Source organism: Cynocephalus volans, chromosome 9 (assembly GCF_027409185.1).
Source record: "Cynocephalus volans isolate mCynVol1 chromosome 9, mCynVol1.pri, whole genome shotgun sequence".
NCBI lineage: Eukaryota > Metazoa > Chordata > Mammalia > Dermoptera > Cynocephalidae > Cynocephalus > Cynocephalus volans.
Genome location: NC_084468.1, coordinates 65,457,685 through 65,473,610, shown reverse-complemented (window position 1 = coordinate 65,473,610; position 15,926 = coordinate 65,457,685). Strand labels below are relative to the sequence as shown.

At 35.4% G+C, this 15,926-nt stretch overlaps 1 protein-coding gene across 2 annotated transcripts in view; it reads left to right on the top strand.

Moving 5' to 3' along the window:
• The first annotated feature begins 1,146 nt into the window (after positions 1-1,146).
• The window catches only part of CCDC158 (coiled-coil domain containing 158), an 82,214-nt gene continuing 67,434 nt past the window's right edge, over positions 1,147-15,926 (top strand). For both annotated transcript variants that reach the window (XM_063108019.1, XM_063108020.1), the window contains exons 1-6: positions 1,147-1,216; positions 9,712-9,929; positions 13,697-13,806; positions 13,915-14,242; positions 14,608-14,684; positions 15,646-15,756. In XM_063108019.1, coding sequence (XP_062964089.1) covers positions 1,147-1,216; positions 9,712-9,929; positions 13,697-13,806; positions 13,915-14,242; positions 14,608-14,684; positions 15,646-15,756 — 914 coding nt within the window. The remainder of the gene's footprint in view (positions 1,217-9,711; positions 9,930-13,696; positions 13,807-13,914; positions 14,243-14,607; positions 14,685-15,645; positions 15,757-15,926) is intronic.

The following is a 15,926-nucleotide window of genomic DNA, read 5'->3' as shown; positions in this document are numbered from 1 at the left end:
TTCATGCCATTTCTTTTAGGGATGGTGATGATGTTAGGGTAAGAGAGATAGAAGGATGATTGGTATATATTGCTTCTGTTTTGTTTTTGCTGGTTCTGTAATTTTACCCTTTCATTTCCTTCTTTCCCTTTACTGCCATGTCTCCAAAGGAGACCACCTCTTCTCTCTATATCTGGTTATCCCCAAGAAACATTGCTTTTCTGAGGCTGCTACTTCTTCAAGCTCTTACCCCATAGTCAGGGCTATGGACTTTCAAGTTCCAGCCTGTGTATATAGTATTTTTATTTTTTATTGTTTTACTTTATGGGGATGAATTTTTCTTTACTTTCTCTCAGTCTTCCACTTCCTCTGCTTTTTTTCAGTCTTTTCAGCCTCTCCTCTCCCATTTTCCATATCCACAGGCTTGCAGTGGTCGTAGGTGAGCTGTGAGAGCTCTTTTGGGAAAAAAAGTTTCTGTCTACTTACAGATAATTTGATGATTGTGGTATTCTCTCTCTTCCAGATGCTGAAAGCATGGAATCCATGTGATTTTATTTGTTCTCCTTGTTGATGTTTTGGTTGTTTTGGGAGGATGAGGGAATTGGAATCAGGTTACCATCATTGTTTTCCAAAGCTAGAAGTCTCCTCTTGGCCTAATCTAACATTATGAGTACTATTTGATATCAAAGAAGTTTTTCAACTTTTATTAATGATTTCTAATTTGCTGACTTGTGGTTTTTGCGAAGGAGATTTTTTTCCCATTATTTAACAATGTGACTTCATGAGTGACTTAAGAAGAGAAAAACTCTGCCCCAAATCAGAGCACTAATTACCTAATAATTAAAATATTAGTTTTTAGTTTCCAGGTTGTCTTTAATAACCCACTTGGCCATTAAAGTCAATAATTTTTATAATAAGATCTTATTTGCTCATTAATTTTTTGTAGTAATAAAACATTTCTATATAAATAATTATTTTTCTGGAGAGAAATTATTACTAAATTTCAAATATTAACAGAGTTAATTCCTGTTTTTCTATGAACTTTTCTCACATAGTACTTTATTCATAAAGATTGAATTCCTGTCTTTCATAGGCAAGAACTAAAAGAACTAAACAGGGAAGCATTCATATTTCAAGATCTCTAAGAAGAGATAGCAAATATTTAATATGGAATCAAAAGCTTGTGAATCAAACAATGAAGATCTTTTATCAAGTAGTACCATCACACCTAATGGAGGTATGTGCCTTTATAAAACAAAATGGGAAAAATATTAGAATTAAGCAATCTTTATAATATTCATTTGAGCTGCTTTTTTTTTTTTTAGTATGTTTTATTTTTAACTATGCAGGGCACAACCATGGTCATGAATGTCTACCATATTGTCTATACTTCTACTTTTTTGAGGAAGAAATTGCTTAATCCTCTAAATTAGCATATCTGTTTTTATAGCATGTGTTTACATTACCTTTTTGGTTTAAAAATTGTTTTTGTGTTGAGGCACTTCACTTTCAACTCATTACACCTTGTTTCCCTAATGTCTTCCCTTCCTCCTGTGTTTCTTGGCTGCCCTGTCAGAATTCTGTCATTTTGACTTCTTTTCCCTCACCTGCTCTCACATTGTCAGGTACCAAATCCTGATCCTTCTACCCTCAGAAATGTCTCTTGAATCCATTTATCCCTCTTCATTACTATTGCTATTGGTCTGGTCCAGACCCTCATCACCACCTCTGATCCAAATTATTTTAATGAAAGGGTATAAGTAAGGAAAACAGACATAGATGGAATAAATGGGAAGCATCATTGATGCTTCTGAGTAAACTTTCTTAATATCTTAGCTAGATCTCTTTCCAATTTCCCATAATACTTATTCCAAAATTATACCATGCTCAAGCCCCTCAGCTTACCACTTTCTTTCTCACTCTCGGATAACACAATTTCCTAATTTCTAAAGAAAATAGAAGCCCTTACACTGATACTCTCTTACCTTCTGGAATCCTGCCCCTGAGACCCACTATTTCACAATCTGTGTCTCCTTCCCTCATAGCTTAATGGAGGAGGCAGCTTCTTAATTCACTACCAGTACTTTAATTCCCATCTCCATTGTCACCACCTCCACCTCCTCAGAAATCTGGCTCTAGAAATTATCCCTGCTCACTCTGATACCTTCAGCCTCTTCCTCTCCATTTGCATTCTCCATCAACAAAAACATACCAAGTCTTTCCCAACCTAAAAACACTAACAAATACATATAATACAAACCAAAACAACAACAAAAATAAAATTCCTGTACCTATGGCTTCCTTATTTCTTCTTTCCTTCATAGCTGTACTTTCCAGAGAAAAGTCTATATTCACTGTCTTCACATCTTCACCATCCATTCACTCTACAAGCTACTGCCTTATGGCTTTTGAGCCCAATATTCCAATGAAGTCATGCTGGCCAATGTGGCCAAATTTGTCCTCTTTGCTCAGTCCAGTGAACACTTTTCCCCCAGCTTTTTATTTTGAAATTTTCCGAAGTTGTAGAAAAATTAAAGGATGAGTACAGTGAATGCCTTATATACTCTTAAGCTGGATTCATCAATTGTCAACTTTTTATATTTGCTTTATCACTATATTATTATATATTCTCTATATATAATAATATATATTCCACTTTGCCAAACTATTTGAAAATAAGTTGAAGCCATCATAATTCTTGCCTCAGAACCTGAACATGCATTTTCTAAAAATAAGGATGGTTTTTTACATAACCACATTATCATATCTAAGACAATTATGCAGTATCATCTAATGTGTTCATGTTTAAATTTTTCCAGTTTTGACCCTCCAGATTTCCTAGCTAAGCTGTTTTTTTTTTTTTTCCCTAGGATCCAGTTAAGATCCTGAATTGTATTTGGTTGTTTGGTCTCTTTATTCTTTTTAAATCTATAGCCGTCCTCTCTCTCTCTCTCTGTTTCTAATCGTATTGGCTTTACTTTTAAAGTTCAGACCAGATATGCAGAATGTCTTACATTCTAGATTTTTTCAATTATTTCCCATGTTTAGATTCATATTAACCTCATTTGACAAGAGTTTTACATAAGTGATGTATACTTTATACAGCATACATTAGGAGACACATAATGCCACACCCCCACCAATTTAAAGTTACATTTCCCCCATTATAATTAATAAGTAATCTTTTGGGTATATTCTGAAATTTTGTGAATATCTGGCACTAAATAATCTTTCTTCCAATGGTTTTAGCATCAACTGAAGACCCTTGCCTGAATCAATTATTACATTGATGATTTTCTAATTTTATCACAGTTATTAGCTAGCATTCTTCAGGAAAAGCTTTCCTTATTATTACTATAGATCGTTTAAAATTCAAATTGCTGTAGTACATTGATGTCACTATTGTTTTTGGTGCTCAATTGCACCATATTTGGCCACCCACTTTAAGCTGCCTCTGTGTCTTTTTAAAGACGTGACCTCACTTCATGCTTTCCCACACATCAAAATATTCCATGCTCACATTGTACTTTCTGTTTTCTCAGACCTGGAATCAGCCATTTTGCAAAGAAGCTCTGGTTCCTTTTAGAGGGAATCATATTTAGAAACCAAGATCTGGTGTACATTGCTACTGAGGTACCATTCTATCGGAACTTTCATTGGCTAATGAAATAGATTTTTTTATCATAAGTTCACACTGATAAATCAAATTTGTATCTCCCCTACAGTAAAAACCCTAATTTCCCAAAACTTAAGTATATTTATTCATTTTGTCTCTTTTACAACACACATGAAATAGTTTCAGAATTACAGCAACACTAACACTATTAACAACTCACCTGCTATGTAGAGTTCCTAAGGCTGTACAGTTAGGATACTGTGTTCTAAAGTTATTTGAAGGAACTTTTTTCTCTGTGAGATTATGTTATCAATTTATTATTCACCTAGGTTTTCTTGTCTCTGTTAGTATTCAATTTCATTTCATTTTTATTTAATTTTATGTTTTAAATATATATAACATTTATATGGCTCAAAAGTAAAAAACTTTATAAAAAGGAATAGTTAGTAGAGTCTTGCTACCATTCCAATTCTTCCCACTATATGAGGGTGTTTCAAAAAGTTCATGGAAAGATTTGTTATCTTTCAATTCTATTTTTCCACAAATTTTTTGAAGTACCCTCATATTCCTACATATCCCTGTACACCTAGAAATAATGGTTTTCATGAGTTTCTGTTTTATTCTTCCAGTGTTTTTTTTTTTTCCAAAATTAATCCAATGCCCCCCCCCCCTCATTTCCCATTTCTTACAAAGAGGAGAGGAATTAACCTCCACCTCCTAAACGGAGGAATATTAAAGAATTTTTGGACGTATGTTAAAACCACTACAGTTTGCCCTCAAACTGTAAAAATGGTTTACACAAATTATTTACATTTCTCTCACATGCAAAATACATTCACTGTCTCCCAAGAATGCCCCTAACAGTCTCATCCTGTTAAGGCATCAGCTCAAGGACAGCATTCCTTTATCTAAATTGGGTTCAGGTGTGTGTGAAGTTCCTCAGCTGTAATTTTTTTTTTCTTTCTTTCTAGTTTCCAGCGTGGCTGTTTTTTTTGTTTTGTTTTGTTTTGTTTATTAAGAATATTCATGAGATACAAAGCTAATTGTTACCCCTCCTGCCTATGATGCGAGGGCCAGATTCATACTAGGGGCATACCCATTACCAGAAATTACTTTTGTACCCCTTGTCCCCACCCAATTATCCCCCAACCTCCCTCCCCCTCCCCCTCACTCCACTTTGTAGCCCTAGAAATGTTTCCTCCCTCTGTAAGACCAACGCACTACTGTGGTCTTTCTTTCCTTCCTTCTTTCTCTCTTAGCTCCCACATATTAGTGAGCACACGCGTTATTTATCCCCCTGTGCTTTGCTTATTTCACTCAACATAAGTTTCTCCAGGTTCATCCATGTTGTTGCAAATGGGAATTCTTCATTCTTTTTTATGGCAGAGTAGTATTCTGTAGTGTATATATACCACAGTTTCCTTATCCAGTCATCCACTGGGACATTTAGGTTGGTTCCATGTTTTGGCTGTTGTAAACAGAGCTGTGATCAACATGGGAGTACAAGTATCTCTTCGACATGATGATTTCCATTCCTCTGGATATATATCCAGAGGAGGGATTGCTGGATCCTGTGGAAGATCTATCTGTAGTTGCCTGAGAAACCTCCATATTGTTTTCCATAGTGGTTGTACTAATTTACAGTCCCACCAACAGTGCAGTAGTGTTCCCTTCTCTCCACACCCTCACCAGCATTTGTTATGCACTGTCTTTTTGATCATAGCCAGTCTAACTCGAGTGAGGTGGTATCTCAACGTGGTTTTAATTTGCATTTTCCTGATGACTAGTGATGTTGAGCATTTTTTCATGTACGTTTTGGCCATTTGTATGTCTTCCTTTGAAAAATGTCTATTCAGTTCCTTTGCCCATTTTTTAATTGGGTTATTTGTTTCTTTGCTGTATAATGGCTTGAGTTCTATGTATATTCTGGATATTAATCCCTTGTCAGATGCATAGTTAGCAAAAATTTTCTTCCACTCTGTAGGTTTTCTTTTCACTCTGTTGATATTTCCTTTGCTGTGCAGAAACTTTTTAGTTTGATATGGTCACATTTGTTTATTTTTTCTGTTGCTGCTTGTGCTTTTGGGCTCATGTTCTTAAAGCCTGTGTCCTGACCTAACTGCTGAAGTGTTTCACCTATATTTGCTGTTAGTAATTTTACAGTTTCAGGTCTTATACTTAAGTCTTTAATCCATTTTGAGTTGATTTTAGTGTATGGTGAGAGAAGCATATCTAGTTTCATTCTTCTGCATATGGATATCCAGTTTTCCCAGCACCACTTGTTGAAGAGGCAGTCTTTTCCCCAATGTAGATTTTTGTTGCCTTTGTCTAATATCAGATGGCTGTAAGCCTGAGGAGTGATTTCTGGGTTCTCTATTCTACTCCACTGGTCTGAATGTCTATTTTTGTACCAGTACCATGCTGTTTTGGTTACAACAGCTTTGTAGTATAATTTGAAGTCAGGCAGAGTTATGCCTCCAGGTTTATGTTTTTTGCTCAGGATTGCTTTAGCTATTTGAGGTCTCTTATTTTTCCATATGAAAGGTAAGATTGTTTTTTCCATTTCTGTGAAGAATGTTGTTGGTATTTTGATGGGGATTGCATTGAATCTGTAGATCACTTTGAGTAGTATAGACATTTTCACAATGTTAATTCTTCCAATCCAAGAGCATGGAATATCTTTCCATCTTTTTGTGTCCTCTTTAATTTCTTTCAGAAGTGGTTTGTAATTCTCATTGTAGAGGTCTTTCACCTCCTTGGTTAAATTGATCCCTAGGTATCTTATTTTTTTTGTGACAATTGTAGATGGGCTTACTTTCTTTATTTCTCTTTTTGTTAATTCATTATTTGAGTATATAAATGCTACTGATTTGGAGGCATTTATTTTGCATCCTGCAACATTACTGAAGTTATTAACCAGCTCTAGGATCTTTTTGATAGAGTCTTTAGGTTTTTCTATATACAGTATCATGTTATCTGCAAATATAGAAAGTTTGACTTCATCTTTTCCAATCTGGATTCCCTTTATTTCTTTCTCTTGCCTGGTTGCTCTAGTTCTGCATTAAATAGAAGTGGTAAGAGTGGACATCCTTGTCTTGTTCCTGTCCTTAAGGGGAAGGCCTTCAGTTTTTCCCCATTCAGAATGATACTGGTGATGGGTTTGTCATAAATGGCTTTTATTGTGTTGAGATATTTTCCTTCTATACCTAATTTGTTGAGAGTCTTTATCATGAAGGGATGTTGAATTTTGTCAAGTGCTTTTTCAGCATGTATTGAGATAATTATATGGTCTTTGTCCTTGAGTTTGTTGATGTGATGTATCACATTTATTCACTTTTGTATGTTAAACCATCCTTGCATCCCTGGGATGAATCCCACTTGATCATAATGTTTTTTAATATGTTGCTGTATTCTGATTGCTAATATTTTGTTGAGGATTTTAGCATTTAGGTACATCAAGGATATTGGTGTATAATTTTCTTTTTTTGTTATGTCTTTATCTGGTTTTGGTATCAGAGTTATATTGGCCTCATAGAATGAGTTTGGGAGAGTAGTGTCTGTTTCAATTGTTTGGAATAGTTTGAGGAGAATTGTTATAACTTCTCTTTAAAAGATTGATAGAATTCAGCTGTAAAGCCATCTGGACATGGACTTTTTTTTGATGGAAGATTGCTAATTACCGCTTCAATCTCCTTGCTTGTTATTGGTCTGTTCGGGTTTTCTATCTCTTCTTGGTTCAGTCTTGGTAGTTTATATGTGTCTAGAAACTTACCCATATCTTCCAGATTTTCATATTTGTTGTCATACAGTTGTTTGTCTCTAATGATTCTTTGTATTTCTGTGGTATCAGTTGTAATGTCTCCCTTTTCATTTCTGATTTTTGTTATTTTGTTTTTGTTTTGTTACTTCTCTCTTCTTTTTTTTGTTTACCTGGCTAATGGTGTGTCTATTTTATTTATCTTCCCAAAAAGCCAACTTTTAGTTTTGTTGATCTTTTCTCTTGTTTTTTGGGTCTCTATTTCATTTAGCTCTGCTCTAATCTTAATTATTTCTTTCCCTCTACTAACTTTAGGTTTGGATTGTTGTTGTTTTTCATGTTCTTTGAGGCATAGTGTTAGGTCATTTATTTTAAGTCTTTCCATTCTTTTGATATAAACATTTACTGCAATAAATTTGCCTCTTAGTACTGCTTTTTCAGTATCCCACAGGTTTTGATATGATGTATCTTTATTTTCATTAATTTCTAGAAGTTTTTTGATTTACTGTTTAATTTCTTCTTGGACCTATAGGTCGTTCAGGAGCCTATTATTTAGTTTCTATGTCTTTGTATAGCTTCCAGCATTTTGCTTATTGTTTATTTCCATATTAGTCCATTATGGTCTGAAAAGATAGTTGGAATGATTTCAATTTTTAAAAATTTGCTCAGCTGTAATTCTTTTTTTTTTTTTTTCCCCTGACCGGTAAGGGGATTGCAATCCTCAGCACAGTGTTGTCTGCACCACGCTCAGCCAGTGAGTGCACCGGCCATCCCTATATAAGATCCAAACCCATGGCCTCAGCACTACCAGCGCCGCACTCTCCCAAGTGAGCCACGGGGCCAGCCCTCAGCTGTAATTCTTTAAATACAGCTCTTTGAGTAGAGTTTCTCTTAATCTGAAGACTCATGACACCCAAAATACAGTAGTAGGACAAGAATAGGATAACCACTATCAACACTCCTAGTCAAAAAGGGGAAAACAGGAGCACATGGGTTCATTGCAGTTCTGAAATCCAGCTGAGCACAGGTCATTACTTGATTATGACACAAAGCCTGGGAATAATAATAATCGTTCTCCATGGTTCTTGGCTCTATCCCCTGTTGTTTTGGCAGCTGGACAGTACAGGGATTGAACCTTGGACCTTACTGTTATCAGCACCATGCTCTAACCAGCTGAGCTAACTGGCCAGCCCTATTCTCTGGATTTTGAGTCTGACTTTGAGTCATTTTTCTTCTTTGGTTGAAAGTTAGTATGTTTCTAACTGATTGGTTTTCTCAGCCTGCTTGTGGAAATTTGGGGGTTCAGAAGCCTCTTTTTATCTTGCACTGTTACTGTCCCTGAGTCCAAACCAGCTGGTGTTTCTTGAATATAATTCTCTAAAATCTTTGTGTGTCTCCTGTGAATATTACTGAGTTTCACTTCCTTTGTCTTCCCTTTAAATATTGGTATTTCCTCAGAGTACTCTTCTTGATCCTCTTCTCTTTTCACTCCATACACTGTCCCTAGATGATCCCATTGACTCCAAGGATTCACTAGAACTCCTATGCTAATGATTCCCAAATCCTTGTCTCCAAAGCAAAATACTCTCCTGAACTTCAAGCCCATGTACAGTATTTGCAAATTAATCATTACATGGGTGTTTCTGAAGCCCAAACCCAAGAGCCATCCTTGATGTCTCCCTCTCTCTTATCACATATATTTCTCAAATCCATGCCCTTGTTTCTGTCACCACTCCCACTGCATTAGGGCATACTGTTGCCATCTCTTGCCTGCATTGTTGAACATATTCTCCTACTTGGATTTTCTACCCTCAGTTTTACCCCCTCCAATCCATTCTCCACTCTGAAGCCAAAGAAACCTTTTTGAAATACAATCCTAGTTATGTTATTTCCAAGTCCTTTAATGATTCCTTAGGGCTTTCCAGATGAAATCCAAACTCCTTGGCATAACCACAAAGCCCTTCATAATCTGTCCTACATTTTCATTCTCATATCTGGCAACTACTTTCCTTCCACCCAGAATATCCCATGCTTTCTCAAGCCTCTTTGCCTATAATTATGGTGTTGCTATTGTCTGGAATGTCCCTCCTCCCTTCTCTTCCAGATTGGTTAATCCTTACTCATAGATACTTCAAGGCTCACTGAGCTTAAGTATTGTTTCATCCCCCTTCTCTCACCTGTCCTATTCCTCCATTGTACTTTGTACTCACCTCTCTCAGAGTTCTTACCATCCTTTCACTTGCCTGTTTTCCCCATGAGACCATGTGTTCCTTCAGGGTTCAGTAAGGGAATCTCTAGCATAATGTTTGCTATAAAATAATTTTTGAGTAAGTTAATTAATTAATTCTTTAATATTTAGGTTCTTCAAGTCCATTTTTTGTGTCATCTATTCGTGGTACAATAATTGAAAACACATCTTCAGCTGGAACTTTGACACAAATTCCTTTTTTCCCTAAATATGAAGTGGAACTTGATCCTCATAGAAAACTCATTCCTTACCCTGGAAAGGAACACATTGAACGTGTTTTGGATGAATATTCACATCAAGTAAAAGATTTGCAGAGAAGATTAAATGAAGTGAGTTGCATTCTTATTTTCTAGCACATTGCCTTGGAATAGAAGCTAAATTTCCTGGAAGAAAAAGTTAATGATGGATTTATTAGTTAAGCTTGTTAATTTTACCTGTGCTTCCTATTTCAGTGTTAAAAATTGGGCTCATTAAAATGTCTATATATCTATTTTCCTTTTGTTAATAATTATTCATAATGTCTTGGTCTTATGATATAAGTTTAATGAAGCATGAATAGCTCAAAATGTTTTAATTAATGACATTTATCTGGAGTTATAATTAATAATTGGTTCAAGCCTACTGTCCTGCTAGCATGATACCTGGTTTCTCTTTACAAAGCAATAGTAGAGGGTAGGTTTTTGATGTATGCGTGAGAGCTAAATAGCACATGGAAGTTATTTGCTAAAAATTTCAAGTGGACCTTATATAGAATCAAGCTGGCTTTACAAGTGCACATTGGATCCCAGCAGTCCACAGTCTAAAAGTCAAATTTCTTACCATGATATGTAAAGGTCTTCATGATCTGACTTCTCCCCGGTACATTTTAGCATCATCTGCTATCTATTCTGTATATGTACTCTCTGTTCCAGCAATATCAAGCTATTTGCTCTTCCCTGGTTGTCCCATCCTACTCTAGGCCTTCATGCCTGTGCCCAGCCCATTTCCTCTTCTCTACCTTGTCTGCTTGGCAAACTCAAGCATTCCCTTCACTGAAGCCTTTTTTCTAGGCAACATTTGGTACATTCTCCACTGTGAAGTTATTGCCATTTGTGCACACGTCTATTGTGATATTTAGTACATCTTATTGTACTCATTAACACATTGTTCTTCCTCATCAAGTGTTTGAGCACTTTTAGGGAAAAAAATTTACAATTTAAGTGCTGAAAATTATGTGTCACTGTATTATATACAGGGGATACAAAGATGAATAAGATAGGACTCATGAGAAGTTCATAGTCTTCGAAGGGAGCTGGTCATATAAACAAATAGTGCCAATACCTTATAATAAATACACTAATGAAGATATATATATAGACAAAGGAAGCACAGAGGTACTAATAAGGAAAAGAAACTGTCTTAATTTATTTTCTATGTCCATCCCCTGGCAGAGTACATGACACTTGATTGGCTCCAATAAATATGTGTTACATCAATCAATAAATAACAGGGCTATTTGGGTACTTGTAGTACTTACCATGCATTTCCTATGCAACAGACATTGTGCTAGGAATTGAATATATAAAGATGGAAGACATGTGATCCTTTCCATGTATACGTTTACAGTCTTGTGGCTGAGATATTTAAAGAGAAAATGATAGTAACAGTGAGATCTGTGCTACAGTAGAGTACGGTAAGCAATGAAGCTAAATCCAATCAATGCCTTACGTTCCTTATCTTACTTGACTTTTCAACAACATTTGACACAAGCATTTTCCTTTTGAAGTGTTCTTTCTGCTAGGTCTCATGGAAATACACTCTCCTGATTTTCCTTGAGCTCATTCTTTTTCAGTCTCTTGTTCCAGTAAAAACCTCCAAAGACAGTCATAATGATTCCATGACTTTTGTTGCCAATTATATGTCAATGAATGTTCAATTTATATTTTTCACAGACCTCTTTCTTGTCTGAGCTCCACACCAATTAGTATACCCAGGTACCTGCTTGACATTTCTACTGAAAATGTTCCTCAGGCTCCATAAACACATTTCCAACTGCATACATGATCTTTTCCCCAAACCTGCTTTACTCCAATGTTTTCTTTAGCTGTTACGTGGTGCCACCTTTACATAACTGCACAAGGCAGAAACCCGATTCATTCTTGATACCTCCCCTTCTGTCCTGATATTTACTTTACCACCAAGTCCATCCAATAGTACCTCATTTATATTTCTGAAACCTATTTTCCTGTCTGCTGTTACCATCCTAAGTTCAGTCTACTACAGTAATTCACTTGGACTATAAGGGGAGAAGTTAAAGGGACTTACCTTACAGTGACTACATATATGTTGTCAACTACACAGTCAAGTAATATGCTATTACATTTCCTTTCTTGTGTAGATTTTTGTTTTTCCTGTGGTTTCTAATTGGCTTTCTTTTTCCTTATACTATTTGCCTTTATCATATTCTCATTAAAAAACCACTATCATACAGGTTTTCTATCCACCGCTCCTCTGACCCAGGACTCTTCCGTATCTTCTGACCTTTTGCACAGTTGACATTAGTTTCTGCTTAGGTCTCTTGTACAACTATTTTCCTGAGACTCCTGCCACTGCTTTTGTGGTTAAATCCATGGTTTCCAGGATTCACTGTTTTCTATGTTCCTTCTTGATCTACTTCTTCATTTAGTTAAAACACATCTTTATTAACTTTTTAAGAAAGGGTGTATGGGAGATGCATTTTATGAATCTTTCTTTGCAAGTCTGAGAATGACTTTATTTTACAAACATACTTGATTGATAATTTAGCTGTGGAAAGTTGAAAGTCATTTTTTGTTAGTCCTTTGAAGATATACTGCCCTTGCATTCAGTATTACTGCTGAGAAGTAGATGTCTGTCTGGTTCTTGGTTTTTTGTAGATGATATGTTTTTATTTAATTGAATTTCGTCTTTAAGGTCTTTTCTCTTTACCTTTGAAATTCCACCATAATCTGCTTAGAGGTGGATTTTTTTTTTTTTTTTTCATTCACTGTGCTAGGGACTCAGAAGACCCTTTTTTGGTCTGTAGAATTGTACCTTTAAACTTTCAGAAATTCAGTTGTGTTTTTCTTTAACAGTTTCCTACCCTCAGTTTTCTCCCTTCTCTTTTTCTGAAGCTCCTGTTAGTTACATAATATCTTTAGTTGAACCTCTAAATCTCTTACTTTTTCTTTCAAAATTTTTATTTGTCTACTTTTTCTACCTTTGGAAGGCATTTCTTGACTTCCAACATTTCCATTGTATTGAACCTTTTAGTTTAACAACCATATTTTTAATTTCCAAGACCTCTTCTCCCTTGATCATTTCTTTGGCATAGCATCCTGTTCTTGCTTTATAGCTGTAATATCTCTTTAATTTTTCTGCAAATACAGATTTTTGGAAGTGTTCTTCCATTCCTTGCATTATCTATCTTTGTTTCCAATGGATCTTTTTTTCGGGTATTTGCTTGTTTAAACTTGATCTTTTTTTTATTTAGAATCTTTCTTCCAGTGTTCAGTGGTCTTTGTTTTTCTGTTAAAATTCAAAGATGAGGCAGTTAAGAAGCTGATGGAAAACTCTTTCTTCATGGGCAGAACTTGATGGCTTTGCTTTGGGATTATTAAGTGGAGCATCACCTGATATCCTGGTAGATCCTTCAGTGCCTGACTTTAGAATCTTTGTGAATTTCTCTGTAGTAGAACACCTCGATTTTTGGGTGTTGGTGTGTTTGCCAAGTATTTTAAGTGGGTTGGAGGTGGGGGTTGACATTTGTGTGTACAGAATTTCAACCAATTCTCGTGTTTTCAGGAACAGAACTATTCCTATCTCCTTATTGAGATGGAATTCAGACATGTTTTAGAAGCATTGTTTTGGCTGCAAAGTAGAGAATGGATTAAAAGGGGCCAACCTTGAGACAGGGAGACTAGTTTAGGTATCCCAGTAATCTTGGTGAGAAATGATTAATTGGACTGTGAAGTATGGTGGTGGGGGAAGGAAGTACACATAAAAATAAATTAATAATATATGGTCTTTTGGGAATTATCAGCTGTAAGGAAATGTATTCCTTTAACAAAGATCAATTTACATGGCTTTTTATTTTCAGAGCAATGAATTGCATGAGAAACAAAAGTTTTACTTAAGGCAGTCAGTCATTGATTTACAAACAAAACTTCAAGAGATGCAAATGGAGAGAGATGCCATGGCTGATATCAGGTTGGGATTTGTTACCTGAAATTATTCTACGTTTTGTTTTTTGTAGTAGAACTACTTGTGTGAATATGTTCTATCAATATTATTTCTTTTTTTTCACTTATTTCATAGACGAAGAGAGAGTCAATCCCAGGAGGATTTAAGAAATCAGCTTCAAAATACAGTTCATGAACTTGAAGCTGCCAAATGCCTTAAGGAAGATATGCTGAAAGACAGCAACACACAGATAGAGCAGCTAAGAAAAATGATGCTTAGTCATGAGGGAGTGCTTCAAGAAATCCGATCAATCCTAGTTGACTTTGAAGAAGCCTCAGGCAAGAAAATATATGAACACGACAGCATGTCTACTATGCACTTCCGCAGCTTGGGCTCAGCTATTAGTAAAATCCTAAGAGAATTAGACACAGAGATTTCTTACCTTAAAGGGAGGATATTTCCAGTAAGTGGTGAGATCACTACTTCAATTTTATATTAAAATGCATTAAGTGGATAGTATTAGGTGTATAATTTTTTAAATTCTTAAAAGTAAGCCTAGTTCTCATTTTTATTCTCTGAAATAACTGAATAACTGAAGTTACTTTCATAGTGATCTCTCTTTTACAGGAACTAGCTTGATTTACCTGTATAACTTCATAAAGTATAGCCAAAGTAAAAGATCTAATAAAATACAGTCATGGAATGTTTCTAATTTTAGTATTATTTGTATTTGCATCTTTCTAAAGTATTCCTTTAGTTGAAAATCTCTAAATTTTCCAAGCTTTAAATTTATCAGTACCTAAATCAATGTCTCATTTTTAAAACCAGGTAGAGGATCAGCTTGAAGCACTGAAATCTGAATCACAGAACAAAATAGAACTGCTTCTTCAACAACATCAAGATAGGTAGGTTTCTATACCTCTGACTGAGGTATAGAAAGTCATAGTGAAACTAAACCATAGCTTTACAGTCTCACACCTGCAATTCCCAAATCTAAAAAGCTCTGAAACAGAAAGTTTTTTCCATAGGTTTGTAGCAAACTCATGTGAAAGAAAAAAAAATTCTGACATTTATTAAAATGGTAAGGAAAACTTTATGCAAGTCTGTTGTAATAGGGATATTGCTATAAGGGAGAGAGATCAAGCTCAACTCCCAATACAACAAGGACAAGTGGGGACTTACAGCCAAGGAGTGAGGGGATCAATGGATGGAAAAGTTCTAAGTGGAGACATCAGTTGTAGGGGGATTCTTGCTAAAGGCAAGCTAATGACTTAGATATCAAGGGTGGAAGATGAGGAACTTGATCAGATGTGAACGGTGGGAGGATTCTTGCTGAATTGACTTAGCAGGATTCTTGCTAAAACTGAACTGGGCAGGCCACAGACAGGTGCCAAGGCTGAGGACTAGTTGAAAAGAGGGCTCAGAAGAGCCTGACTAAATTTTGATTAAGGAGAGAGTGTTTGTCACTCATTTGTTGGCAAAACTTGACCTGAGCTAATGTAAAGCTTTTTATAGTATTTATGATTTAGTGTAAATATTTACAAACTTATAGTTACATTTGTAATATGTTTGGTTTACAGGACACTTTCCTAGATATCACTGGGGTGTCATGTAATATATAGTACTTACAATTTATTACCACTGTAAAATCAAAAATATTCTGAATTCCAAAGCCTAGCTGGTCCCGAAAGGATGTGAATAAAGGATTTTGGACCCATCTTAGATACTTGCCATAAAAAGAGTAGCATATATAAAGTCAAAGCAAAATAAAAAGTTTGAGAGCATTGGAAATTATTAATTTCTAAAATAATCGGTAGTCAGAAAAATCTTCTGTATTAAATAACAACAACCACATTCTTTTCATAGGATTGAGCAGTTAATAAGTGAACATGAAGTTGAAATAACAGGACTTACCGAGAAAGCTAGCAGTGCTCGAAGCCAAGCCAATAGTATCCAAAGTCAACTGGAAATCATTCAGTATGTTTGTCCTGATGGTTGAAATTGATAGTCATTTACCCTCACTTTATTATTTTAATTGATTTTCTATCCTAAGATCTTGTAGAAATTGCTTAGTAATTGATTCCACAAGAAAGTAAAACTTTTCTAACATTCAAATGAACAGAAAAGATTATTTAACATATAGATAA